We start from the raw sequence: 14,403 nt of genomic DNA, 5'->3' as shown, positions 1-14,403 counted from the left end.
TTACATTTCATTTGGCCTGCATGGTTTTTCAAAAGAAATTTTAATATGCTGCTAATGTTTAAAAACCTGTGGTGATTTCACAATTAAAAAGCCTATACTTTTTTTTTTTTTTTTTTTGCATAAGATCTAGCAACATTAAGTGGCTTCTAGTAATGCAAACCGATAAATGGCTTATGTGATTTCTGGTTTGCCACAATCCCCACCACTCCACATTGCCTCTTTATCATGGAGGCCAAGCTCCAGGAGGCACCCACGTTTGTGGCCTCATTATAGGAAGCTCAGGCCACATGAGTAATCACATTCAGTTCTCTCTAGTCCGACCAATAGCAGGAAAGCATTCTCATTTCCCTGCCAAGTCATTCCTATTCTCCCGCACACCTCAGAGAGGCTCCCAGCACCCCATCCCCACCAAGCACCGCCCCACCCCCAATGCCACCAAAACTGCAATCACCTACAGGTGGACACACTCCCACCTCCCACGGGAGGACAGGGACAGGGAGGCATGGACGCTACATTGTGCAGAAGCTCCACCACCTCCTCACCCAGCTTCCCAAAGACGGCCCAGAGCCCAGCTCTACAGAGGCCCTCAGCCCCTCCATGGACCAACCACTCAGGGACGGCCCAGTCACCATGGAGCCTCCGGCATAAGAGACCGGTGATATCCCAACATTCTATCTAGAACCAGTCAGCAATGGCAACCCTGATGGGCCATCAGTGAGATGGTTGAGATGGGGGAAGATCTGTAAATAAATTGTCCTCCCTCATCTCCATGACTACCAAATGATCACTCTCCATCTCTACCTGTATGTTTTTGTATCAGTATAAATGAAAATATAGTGAAATTAGCAAATAAAATAATAAAGTTAATATTTTTCCCTTTCCCTCTTCAATTTTCAGAAAGCATATCACTGAGCCTAGCCATCCCCTAGGGAATTATGCTTCACCTTCTATAGAGAAGAGTATCTAAATAGTATTGGAATTCTGTAAGGAAAATTTGTCTCTTCTATTTACTTATTTATTATACTAGAAATTCATGCATGGGAGGGGGGGTTATCCCTCAGCCCAGCCTGCACCTTCTCCAATCTGGGACTCCTTGAGGGATGTCCAACTGCCCAGTGGGATCGGGCCTAACGGGGCAGTCAGATCCCTCTTACAATCCAGGACTGCTGGCTCCCAACCACTCGCCTGCCTGCCTGCCTGCCTGCCTGATTGCCCCTCACCGCTTCTGCCTAACAGCCTGAATACCACTTAACCATTCCCCTGCCAGGCTGATTGATGTCTAACTGCTCCCCTCCTGGCACAATTGCCCCTAACTGCCCTCCTCTGCCAGCCTGGTCATCCCTAACTGCCCTCCCTTGCTGACCTGGTCGCCAACTGCCCTCCCCTGCAGGCCTTGTCCCTCCCAACTGCCCTCCCCTGCTGGCCCAGTCACCCCTAACAGCCCTCCCTTGCCAGCCTGGTCGCCCCCAACTGCCCTCCCCTGCTGGCCATCTTGTGGTAGCCATCCTGTTAATTTGCATATTACTCTTTTATTAGATAGAATTATTTATATCAGTACAAACATACACACACAACTACAACTCACCTGCTACTCTGTGCCTCTCCGTTCTCTCTTCTGAGGGGTCACAGGCAACTCCCCATTGACACTCTCAGCCCCACTGACGGACATCAAACTTCTCCGCTCCTTGTGATTGGATTTGTGTTCCACCTTCGTAACTCTAAACCTGAGGGGCAAAGAGATATCGATATGTTTGCTCTTCCAGGAAACAAGAATGATGAATGAATCAAAAACCACCCACCTAGAGGATTCCAAATGAACTCAGTGGAAAGTTAGGACAGCAACAGAAGACACCTTAGTCAACAGTAAATCCCCCTGTCCCTGCCCAACTTCCCGGTTCATTTCACTCAGCACATCACAGACGATGCTGAAAATGCATTCTAAATCGTGGAAAATGCATTACAGATGCGGTACCCAAATATTACACAGCCTCTGAGTTGCTGCTTCTAACAATGACATGGGCTTTAACATCTGGCTGGAGAAAAACATAACTGGTTTGTAAATTAGACTAACATAATGACGTAACCAAAATGTTTACTCAGAAACTGCCTGAGTCAAAGATACACTTGTCAGAGGGTCAGCTCTCTCTCTCTCCACACACACACACACACACACACACACACACACACACAAAACCATGGAAGCCCCAACTATGTATTTTATCAGTATCGGAAGCAGGGTTTTTGTGCCTAGTTTTTTGTTTGTTTGTTTGTTTTGTGTGTGTGTGTGTGTTTTTAAAGCAAATTTGGATTAATTTTCGCTAAGGATTATGGGAAATTTTAAGAAAATTAAAGAAGATATTTTTCATTAAGATTAAGAGAGAAGTTAAAGAAATTTACTCAATTTGACTGTTTTTCCATTTCTAGTCTATCATCATGAAATCCCTAAGGTCTTTCTCATAATTTCTATTTCTGGCTTTAAGTTTCCTTAAAAGTATCTCAAATAAACTCTTCTTTGTCCAAAATGAGATCACCCACCATCAGGAGGAGGAGGCTGAGGCAGTGAGGACTGGGGTGGGGGGGTGGGGTAGGGGGTTGGTGTCACCAGAACTCTGTTCTGTCGCACTGTAACAGGCTAAGTAACCCACTGATGGTCCTAGCATTCTGCAGCCCAGAAGGAGAGTTGCACTGGGGGCATTTAATTGAACCGGAGTTAAAATTTCAGCCGATTTTCCTTTAAAGCAAACAACGTTCACTTTGTCCAAACAAGTTACAGGTCCTCGTCGCATCCCACAGTCATAAGTTCCCATGCCTCTGCCTCTTAGTAAGCAGCGCGGCCATGGACTGCACTGTTTTGCTGGAAGCGGCAGACAGCCTGGCGGTCTTCCCCTCGTTGCTGGTGCAACACATGATGAAATTCAATCTAATTAAACAAACAGGAATGACAGCCAACATTGCTTGAGTGCGTTGTAAGTGCCAAAAACTGGCCTAAACTTTTACATGAATCATCCTGTTTGGTCTCACAGCAACCCAATGAGGTGAGTGGTACTGTCACTCCCAATTACTAAGGGGGAAATGAGGCACAGAGAGAAGCGAGTTTTTAAGTGGGGGTGCCAAGACTCAATGTGTCCAGGCTCCTCTTCCCAGTCTGTCAGCAGGGAAAGGAGGATCCTGTATGCCCTAACGACAGCTCTGTTCGGTGCTGCAGAGTCTGCTCCAGCACGCACGCTCTTAACTGCTGTGGTGGCAGCAGCGGAGTTCCCGCATGAGACTCAAAACCAAAACTGCAGACACTGCGAAAATGCTCTACCCATAGTCATACTCATTCATTACTTGAACTGCAAGATCTCCGCATCACGTGAGTCACAGTAAATAGTTCTTTAGGGCCCGGGTGAGGTGAGCTCAAAGGAAACAGTCTCAGGAACGCACACGGAGCTGACGTGCGGCACCCGGCCTGGCCGTGAGGTGTGGCCCAGGAGCTGAGCTCTAGGCAGTGGGATGTGAGTGGAAGGACATGTGCCATCTCCCGGCCCATCTCACCAACACCTGTTAGGAGCGGTCCTCCGGCACTTCCTCCTTCTGCCGGCAAGCCTGGCAGAGCGCTGATGGAGAAGCGGGGGCTCTGGGTGACTGCTTGAAGAGCCACCCACTGACCTTTCCGTCTCCACATAGGAAATCCAAACTCCTATTTTGCAAGTAGTTCGGACTGGGCTTTTTCCCCCATCACCATTTATCGCCTCTCACCCTCTTCCCCCTCCACCCTGCAATCACCACACTGTTCTCCATGCCCACGGGTTTCTCTTTTTCATTATTGTAAGTGTGCGTTAAGTTTATGTGACACCTTGACCGGGGGAAACCGTTATTTCGGGTGTGTCTGGGAGGCAGTTTCGGATCAGATTAGCAGTGGCACCTGCAGTCTGAGGCAGGATCACCCTCCCCAGTGTGGGTGGCACCGACCGATCCCCGGAGGGCTTGAGTGCAACACGAAGGCAGCAGGAGGCTGTTTGCTTTCTGCTGGAGCTGGGCCAGGCGTCTCTCCTGCCCTGACATCAGCCTGCTGGTCCCCAGGCCTTCAGGCTGGGATCGGGCCTGACTCCATCGGCTCCCCTGGTCCTCGGGCCTTTGGACTGGACCGAACTACACCTCCAGCTTCCCTGGGTCTCCAGGTCCCAGCCAGCAGATCAAGGGACTTCTTGGCCTCTATAATCACATGAGCCAATTCCTATCATAAATCTCCACTTATTTCTATTTATAGCTATCTTATTGGTTTTGCTTCTCTGAAGAACCCTAATACAGCAAGTAATTAATTTTTTTTTACCTCAATTAATACAGCTGACACCTGATCTAGCAATAGCCGCCTCTTAGGATTCTTCTGCTGTTGGAAAAATATAGAACTCAGACCTGAAAACTCCTAAAAAGTCCAGAGAGGTGATTTGACCCAGGCTAAGGAGAACAGTTCAGTACGGACCCGCACAGCACAGCAACCACGCACACACACCCAGAGCGTCCACAGGAATCTCACCTGCCCACAGACAGAACGGTGACCTCCCCCTGGCGCTTCGGGCGGCCGTCTTTGGACTTGCTGGTCGGTTTTATGAAGTGCCATCTCTTGTGTCTACACCGATTACACACATCTCTCTCGACAGCGCCGCCCACTGTGTGCAGATGGTGACCGCAGACGTGCTTCCCTGGCGTGCCACCGGGGGACAAGGGCCCGGGGCTCACGGGCGGGCTCCCGGGGGTGCTGGGGGTCCCGGGGCTAAGATGGGAAGGAAAAAAAAAGGTAGAAATGGTTACGTAAAGGGAACACCAGCTAAGGCAATCTCTCCCCCTGCTATGTAAGAAGCAGGTTTGAATCAAAAGAAAATAATGCCTCTTCCTATTAAACAAATGAGCTTTGAGTACTAGTCTTAGGCAGCAAACTCCTCTTAGGACTACGCAATGACAGCTCGTTTAAAATAGCAATAACGTGATTTATCACTTCACGAACGGAATTAAACACTGCTTCCAACGATGATGCACTGTTTGTCTTTGAGGTATTAGATTTCATTCTAAACAGCTGATCTCCATTCTCATGTGATCACACTAATTTCTCACACAGAGCAAAGTGCCTGCCCAGATGTCTAAGCAAAGAGATGCATGCCCTGGAGGGCTGAGAAACTTAAATTCCAATCAAATTACCTAATGACTTACGATAGAATATTTGACCCGATTGACTACTGCATTAAAAAAAAATAAACTTATCCGTGGCTACTGTGTTTTAGTTGATGGAAGCATCATCCCATACACCGAAGGGTGGTGGGTTCAATTCCCAGTTGGGACATATAATAGGTTGTGGCTTCGGTCCCTGGTTGGGACACACAGGAGAGAGGCAATCAATTTTTCTCTCACATAGATGTTTCTTTCTCTCCCTCCCTTATCCTCTCTAAGAAAAAAAATAGAATCCTTGAGAGAAGAAGAAAGCTTTTAGGTTGAGATATCAAAGGTGATGCTCCAAAGAAATGCTGGAGTTGATAATAGCAATAAAAATAGCTAATATGGTAACCTAAGCATTTGATATATATTCATTTAACTCATCAGACCTTATGAAGTAGGTATCAATTTCTTCGTTAAAAAACTTTCAGGCTCAGGAAAGCTTAATAAATTACCAAAGATCACACAGCTATAAGTAATAGATCTGAGGTCCAAATCTAGGAAGTCTAATTCTAGAAACTATGATCTTAATCATCCCATAGTGCTTCAGAAGAAGGGAGATCACCCAAAATATTAAAAAGCAGAGGTAACGCTCCAGCTGGTTTGGCTCAGTGGGTAGAGCATAGGCCTGTAGACTGGAGGGTCCCGGTTTCGATTCCAGTCAAGGGCACATGCCTGGGTTGTGATCAATGATTCTCTCTCATCATTGATGTTTCTCTCTCTCCCCCTCTCCCTTCCTCTCTAAGATTAAAAAAAAAGCAGAAGTATGCAGGCTGGGGATTGGCTCCTCTCAAAAGGCACATGGCAGGGCTCTGGTCCACCAGAAAAGGAGGAATGAAACAGGCCAGGCCAGCCTGACAGGGAATCAGCCTCTGACCCGGGGTAAGTGGATGCAGGTGAGGCGATCCGTCCCCGCAGAGCCTGACACCTAAGGCTGCGTCAGAACCCCAGGCCACCGGGAAGTCTGCGCTGCACAGCCCAGCCTTTACGCTGGAACAGCCAGCGTGCACATTTAGAAGCGTGGCCCTGGGTTGAAAAAATACTCTCAAATGTCACAGACGACCAGTAGCTTCCTGGTGCTCTTCAGGGATGCTCGTTATGTGGTTAAAAAAAACACACAACCGAAACCGGTTTGGCTCAGTGGATAGAGCGTCGGTCTGTGGACTGAAAGGTCCCAGGTTCGATTCCGGTCAAGGGCATATACATTGGTTGCAGGCACATCCCCAGTGGGGGTGCAAGAGGTAGCTGGTTGATGTTTCCCTCTCGTCGACATTTCTAGCTCTCTATTCCTCTCCCTTTCTCTCTGTGGAAAATCAATTTTAAAAACAAAACAAAAAAACACACACACACAGCAGCAGCAGCTTTCTGGGGCAAAACAATGTTAAATTAACACCAAATAGTAGAAGGCTGAATTCAAAAGTTTAACAACATCCATTCAACCAACATTTATCAAGTACCCGCTGTGTAGAAAGCCCGTGTGATGCGCACAGATAACGGAGGCAAAGATCCCACGTGCTAACAGGGTCCTACCACCAGGCATCTGTGCTCAGAGCTGGAACTTGGGAGAAATCACAGCTCATGTCTCTGTGGACGACACCACCAGAGCTTCCTAAGCTGGCCTTCCTGGCACCCAGCTATCTCGCAAAAGTGCAAAGCTAACATGGCCAGTTTGACAAGCACGTATTAAATATTTAAAATATGCAGGATACGCCCTGGCCAGTGTGGCTCAGTTGGTTAGGTGTTTCCCCCGTGCACCAAAAGGTTGCTGGTAAGATTCCCCGTCAGGGCACAAGCCCGGGTTGTGGCTTCAATCCCCAGGTAGGGGGTGTGCAGAAGGCAGCCGATCAATGTTTCAATCTTCTCTCTCTCTCTCTCTCTCTCTCTCTCTCTCTCTCTCTCTCTCCCCCCCCCCCCACTTCCTCTCTCTCTAAAAATCAATTTTATATATATATATATGTAATATATATATATAATTGATTATATATATATTATATATATATATAGAGAGAGAGAGAGAGAGATATGCATATATATATGTAAATGCACATAAAATAAAATAAAAAATAAAATATGCTGGGTGCACAACTCACAGGGTAAATAAGGAGGAAAGTCTAAACAGTCCCAACTGGCCTCCTGGCCCTTCTCGCTACTGTCCGCAGCACGTTCTCTGGCCACCCCAGACTGGACCTTTCCAGCTGTGTCCCACATGTTCGTGCTCCAGGGCCTTTTCTCCTGGACTTTCTACACGCAGCCCCTGCCTCTTCCCTCTGCTTGCTGCATGCCTGACTCAGATGGCACTTCTCTGAACCTTCCCTGGCCTCCAGCAGGCCCCACGGCACCCTGGCACCCTGGGCCCTTACCTCTACAGCACCCACCACGGGGCTCACACATCTCCAGTCCCCACGAGACCCAGTCCTCTGGGGCAAAGAGCTGAGTGCCCAGCTCCAGCACAGTACCCAGCACACAGCCGGCACCCCATGAATGCTCCTTATTGGAGAATGACAGATTATACAGAAATTGTACAGAAATACAGTCCTGTGATTAATTCGGAAGGACTCGTGGAAGTCTCTCGGTGCCTGAGGTATTTCCTATTCCTTATAATAACCAAGTGAAGTGGGTGCAGTGGTCATCTCCATCTTACAGGAGCCGGAACTTGTCCTCGGAGTGGTCAGTAACTTCCCCAAGAAGATGCTCAGGAAGTTCTGGAGGTGAGACCCTACCCAGGCCCCCACCCCACCCAAGGCTGCCACTTCCCCCGCCACCATTCTCTCCCACAGCCGTTCGCCCTGGGGCCTCTGCCTCTGGGGGACACAGACAATGTGCCAGACATTCTGGAGGGAGGGGGGCACTGGCATCCAGGGAGCGGAGGCCAAGAATGCTGTCCAACACCCAAAACCACAGGGCCTTCCTCACAGCAAATAACTCTCTGGTCAGGGACAACAGGGCAAGGCTGGGAAACCTGCTTGGGCACACCCTGCAGAAAACGTCCCAGACCTGGACGGAGCACTCACCTCTCAGGGTCACAGATGGTGTTGTCTGCTACCATGGCCTTCAACACGTCAGCATTTGCTAAGGGGAATAAATGTGCAGAATTAGGACAGCAGGAGAAAGAGGGGAATCACAGAATTGTCACATCGGAAAAGCTGCTGGAATGGCACCTGACTGAGCTCATTCAGGTCACAGATGAGGCCCTGGGGCCCCGGAGAAGGGAGGGACTTTCCCAAAGGAGCCCCAGGACCGGGCACCACTGCCAATGGCTTCACCAGGCGGGAACTTAGGCTGAGTGATGGGGAATCGACACGGAGGAAGCAGCTCCAACAGAGAGCTGTCCCCACACATCACCCCAGTGTGACACGGAAGACACCGCCTCTCCTCTCACCGGAGGGAGCGCAGCATGCTCCCTGCATCCAGCTCTCCGCTGAGTGTGTAAGATCACGTATGTCTCAGGAGGCCTGTGTGCTAATACTTCTATGTGCCCAAATAATAAGCTCTCAACCCTGGGTGCCATGTCGTTCCAAGTGTATCCCACGTAAAACCCCACACGTAATAGAATTCCCAGGTGTGTCGTTTGGCTTGCCTCTGCATCCTTAACCACACAGGCCAGACGGCTTAAAACTTCATGTTGGTCACACATACAAGTTACCTAGCATGGACTAAGTTACATTACACTTCTAATGTTATTTTTTTCCATTGCTTTTCAGAGAATAGAAGGGAGGGAGGATGGGGGGAGGAGGGAGACAGAGAGAGAGAAAATATCATCCTCAGGTGAGAAGAAAGGAAGGAAGGACGGAAGGGAGGGAGCGAGAGTGGAAGGGAGGAAGGGAGGAAGGAGGGAAGAAAGAAAGAAGGAAGGAAGGGAGAGTGGAAAGAAGGAAGGAGGAAAGAAAGGTCATTTCCTCTCCCACCACTACTCTCCAGCTTTTTCCCTTACAATCAAGGCAAATTTCCCAAGTAAGAACTACTATTGCCATCAGCAAAATGAGAGTACTGGTATGTGCCAGTCCCTGGCCAAAAGCTTTACAGACCTCACCATGTTGGACTCTCCCGACAACCCTAACAATAGAAAGAACTGGCACCCATTTTACAAATACAGAGACTGAGGCCTAGAGCCTGTAACTGAATGGCCAGAGTCACACGGGCACAGCAACAGGCTCGGACACACATGGTCTACCTGACTCTGTTTCACCTGATGGTCTTCCTACTCGTCCAGGTCTCTACCCCAATGATTAATAGTTCAATAGTCAACAGGTTTGCATAACCACTACAGCAAGTTGCAGAGTCCTTCAAGAGTTTGTAAAGGAGTCCTTTGTGCCATAATATAAATTGCGGTAAGAACTTCACAAAGGGGCCCCTCTGCCTCCTGTGAGTGCCCAGGGGCGCTTGGAGAACAGTCACAGTACTCCTCATTGTTATTCCGTCAGACAGTGAAAGGCTTGCAAGAGGAGCTCAGCTATGGAGCGGCAGGTACTTTCCAAACTCCATAATGAAAAGCACCCCGATGACCTCGCAAACACTCCTCCATTCAGCCTCACTTGAAAGAAAACTTAAAGGTAACACGCCAGCTAATCCAAGACTTGAGATTAATAGGAAAATAATCAGTGCTCAGGTCAGCTGAGAAAGGCATCCTTCAAGAGATACTTATCTAGAGTAACCTGAATTGCAGCATTCAAGCCATGATATGTGTAAGCCATAAACAAGGCTGTCACCATGAGCACAGGGGAAATCCTACCGTTAGCCAAATTAAAAATGCAAAGCAGAAGACTCATCATACATCAGGATTGCAAATGGCTTAAAATATGGAAATATAGGCAAAGTAAACCTAAATAAATGTGGGAAATGGTACTGGATGAATTGCACTTAATTTACTCCCCCCCCCCTTTTTTTTTTTTTCCAATGTTAAAGGTTATGCTATGGTGTGCTTACAATGAAAAAGAATTATAAATGTAACACCAACAGAGAGGTGTAAACTGATAGGAAGTTCAGAACCTGTTAATGACAGAGACAAAGGAAAATAAAAATAAACTTGTTCTATAGAGATTTAAGTCTCAAAGGCAAACTGGAAAAAAGCCAGCTTATAAGTGGTAAGAGACCAGGTATGTAACCAGCCACCCAGCTGTGGTTTGGGCACAGGCTGGAAGCTGGAGGGGCCACAGCAGGAGAGGGATGTCCTGGGAGATCAGATGTCTCCTTGTGGCCAAGGAGGACCAGAATCCCCACCCATTCTCACAGGTAATGTCACTGGCCACATCACAGACAGACAGATGAAGGCAGTGACAAGGGAGGAGGGTAAAGAATCAGATAAATTGCTGAAACCAGTTTGGCTCAGTGGATAGAGCGTAAACCTGCGGACTGAAAGGTTCCGGGTTCAATTCCAGGGCATGTACCTTGGTTGCGGGCACATCCTCAGTAGGGGGTGTGCAAGAGGCAGTTGATCGATGATTCTCTCTCGTCGATGTTTCTAATTCTCTATCCCTCTCTCTTCCTCTCTGTAAAAAAATCAACAAAATAAAAAAATAAAAAAATAAAAAAGAATCAGATAGAGTCTGGCCAGTGTGGCTCAATGGTTGAGTGTTGACCCAAGAACCATGAGGTCGCCAGTTTGATTCCAAATCAGGGCACATGCCCGAGTTTCGGGCTTGATCCCCAGTAGTGGGTGTGCAGGAGGCAGCCAATTGATGATGTTCTATGTTTCCATCTCTCTATCCTCATCCCTTCTTCTCTCTCTCTTAAAAAAAAAAAAAAAAAAAAATCAATGAAGATATATTTTTTTAAAAAGAATCAGACGGAAATCAGAGGCTTGGGTATTATCTGACATACCTACTGGGAATTAGCAGAGCTGAAACAAAAAGGCTATTCTCCAAAAGGACAGGACATAATTAAAAACCAAAAGGACAGACCAATTTGCCCTTGCGTGTGGGAGGTAAGGAAATGACACAGGATGCCTGCCCCAGGGGCCCAGGTGCTCCTGGCTGCTGGACTCAAAAGAAGGGCCCCTGCAGGCACCGTCCTGCCACCCTGGCTATGGGCACGTGGGCAAATTCCTTACCCTCTGACTCTCAGCTACCTCATCTGCAAAATGGGCCTACCTCATCGGGTCGTTCTGAGAAGTCAATGCTTTCATGTTTCTAGAGTTTTACCAGCTACCCCTTTGAAAGAAGGAGGTTTACCACCGCTACGTAAACTACTTGCTGTTACTGCAACCACGAAGGAGGCAGCAACAGCGAGCAGTTAAGTATAGATTCTGAAGTCAGAAGCCAGAGTTCCAACCCCAGTTCTGCCATTTTCCAGCAAGTTAGTTAAGCACTAGGAGCCTCAGTCTCTCACCTGTAAAATGGCAAGAAAGTACCTGAATCACAGAGTTACTAGTCCCTGAAAAGCCCTGAGAACAGGCCTGGCATGCAGCCAACAATCAGGGCGCACTGTGAAGTCATATATAAGAACTTCAGCCCCTGGCAGAGTTTCCAATTGATTCAGCGCCTCGTCCGTCCTCACTAATTTAGGAGCTGCTTTCGCTCTCAGAAGCGCAGGCCCAGAGGCCTCCAAGCTCCCAAAGCCACAGGCACGGGAGCAATGAAGGGCTGTCCACACCCCACTGGGCACTTCTGTGATGCCGAGAACATATTTGTGTATTTCTTGTGCAAATTACAAACCACTTTTCTATGTGAAGGAAACATTGAGTGTCAAGAATAGCATCGCCAAATACTGTTCCCTGAAGGAAGATCTCTGGAAGACAGCTCAAAATCCAAGTGTTCTGGTCTTTTTTGTTCTTGTAAAAGCCATTCTACTAAGTCTGGTTATCTGGTTTTACAGAAACTGAAAGCTACATTGAGAGAGACCCAGGTAGAACTAGGCTGCTCACTCACGACGTGAACTCAACTACCTGGAGCCTTCACTTCTTCATCTAGAAAATGGGTAAGATGCTAACTTTAGAGATATTTTGAGGAATAAATGAAATCATACACATAAAGCACCAAGATCTATACCAAATGCATGAAGCACACTCTGTAAAGAACAATGAAAATTATGCTGAGTCCTACGGAATGGCTGTTTCTCTAAGTCAAAAGTGTTGACCAACAGCCTGGGCCAGGCAGCAGCTCCTGCTGGCAGAGAAGATGTGGAGGTGGAGGTCCCCGGGGAAAGGCTGGGGCCGAAGAGCAGGCATTCACTGGGCCAGACGGAGGCATTTCACTCCCGGACAAATGGCTCAGCGGCACCAGGGCACACCGTGTGAGTCAGCACTGAGAGGCAAAGACAGTGCCCACGGAGAACGTTTTCTTTTCAGTCCTCGTGGGAATCTAAAGTGTGGGGTCTGCAGCTATTGGGTACGTGGGCAAGGAGCTGCACAAACCTTCAAAGTCGCCGAGGGCGCGGAACCATCCCACAGTGATGACCCCAACGTATCTGATCCCGTTAAATTAACCCTCCATGAAAGAAGATGGTGGTTTAGAATACATTTCAGTAGAGAGAGGGAATGCTTAAATCCATAAAGGTTAAACATTTTAAAAGTTTGTACGTTTAAGAATGGATCACAGAACAGACCAACTGCATAGAGACAGAAAGCAGAGTAGTGGTGGCCAGCGGGTGGAAGCGGAAGGGGCTAAAGCTTGGGGGAGGAGGGTAACTGCTTAATGGGCACAGAGCTTCAGTCTGGGGTGAAGACGTTCTAGAACTAGAGAGTGGTGATGGTTGTACAACGCTGTGAATGTACCCAATGCCAATGGATTAGGCATGTTAACGTGGCTATGATGGTAAATTTCACATTGTGTGTATTTCACATAAAGCACAAGAAGGAGTAGATAATATTTGAGTGCTTATTATACTTCATACTTAATGTGCGGTATGTCACAACAGTGCTACCAGAAAAGTGTTGTTATTACAGAGGGGAACTGAGGTAACTGAGAGGTGAGGCCAGGATGAGAAGGTAAGCTGCCACCTCCAGGCCTGACTCCACAACCCTCAGGCCAACTGGCTCTTAGAAAGCTCACTTATTTGAACCGTTCATGGTTGGACAATGCCGGAAGCTGAGCTTAGGTAAAAGCTGCAGATAACGTCAGAAAATCGACAGGAGAGTCCACACAAATCCCCACTCTTCTGAGCAGGTTCTTAATAAAACATGGGAACACTGAATGGCTCCGGAGCACTAAAACATACCTTCATTCTTCATGATGTAGTGGACGATCCGCCCCACGGTGTCACTATTTTCATTCATACTGTCATTCAGCTCTGAAAGAGAAAGGGGAGGGGACGATGTTACCATTGGTCGCCTGCACCAAGTGGAGGAGCTGGAGGCCTCACTGAGCAGTCTTCGGAAGCTCAGCCGGTCACCCAGGTGCCGAGCGCCCAGGCTCCCTCCCTGCAGCCCGGCTGCCTGGTCCCATGGGACGTGAGGAGTGTCGCAGTTGTCCCTCAGTCTCAAGTCCAAACACCCACTCACTCTCCAAGGCGACCACTTCATGCGTTGATATCAGCCCACACCACTATTATCTCTCTCTCAAGATTTTGTTAAACCCTTAGGGGAAATGGAAAAAAGCTAATTGAAAGGAAAAAAATTATTCTTGGGTTATTTTAATTGCAGTGGAACTGTAGGGTTTTAATGTGTGTGGGGTTTGTTTTAATTGGGTAATGAAATATTCATCCATGTTCATAAGACTCTCCTTTCTTTTAAACACACTTCCAGATGATCTTGATTTTGGCCATGGTTATCTGCCCACAAAATCAGTTTACTCTGAGAGACTGTGTATGCGCTAGTCTTTGGCGGGGGAAAAAAAAAAAAAATCAAACCTTTACTCTGAAATTGGTCTGTATAATTTGTCTCAATAAACAAGAAGGAAGAGGAGGGTTGAAACACTCCGTGGCAGTTCAGAGCACAAACCTGGAGAAGTGCTTCCTCCATGTACAGGGGTCCTCAAACTTTTTAAAGTGGGGGCCAGATCACGGTCCCTCAGAGAGCTGGAGGGCCGGACTACATGAAATACTAATTCCTACTGTAACACCTTGGCTGCGCTCACTGCCCAAAAAACCTGGCGGGCCGGATCAGACTCCTCTGCGGGCCGCATGTGGCCCGCAGGCCGTAGTTTGAAGACCCCTGCTCCATGAAAATGCGTGTCTGCTTGGCCATGTGAATGCTGACTGCTAAGCCCACCTCAGAGCGTCTAGGGAGGAGAAGCGTGGGAGGCTCCGCTGTCTGTTGACAAACACCCAGCCTTGATTTGC

At 48.0% G+C, this 14,403-nt stretch overlaps 1 protein-coding gene across 1 annotated transcript in view; it reads right to left on the bottom strand.

Annotated features, from left to right (window-relative positions):
• RELL1 (RELT like 1) overlaps nt 1-14,403 on the bottom strand; it is a 61,548-nt gene that overhangs the window by 14,169 nt on the left and 32,976 nt on the right. The window contains exons 3-6 of the mRNA XM_084901232.1: nt 13,342-13,413; nt 8,202-8,259; nt 4,520-4,756; nt 1,586-1,724 (exon numbers count right to left, since the gene is read on the bottom strand). Coding sequence (XP_084757358.1) covers nt 1,589-1,724; nt 4,520-4,756; nt 8,202-8,259; nt 13,342-13,413 — 503 coding nt within the window. The 3' untranslated portion in view covers nt 1,586-1,588. The remainder of the gene's footprint in view (nt 1-1,585; nt 1,725-4,519; nt 4,757-8,201; nt 8,260-13,341; nt 13,414-14,403) is intronic.

The sequence above is a fragment of the Pipistrellus hanaki genome, assembly GCF_964339955.1.
Source record: "Pipistrellus hanaki genome assembly, chromosome: 1".
Lineage (NCBI taxonomy): Eukaryota > Metazoa > Chordata > Mammalia > Chiroptera > Vespertilionidae > Pipistrellus > Pipistrellus hanaki.
Note: the sequence above shows the minus strand (reverse complement) of the source record. Positions and strands in the feature narration are given on the sequence as shown.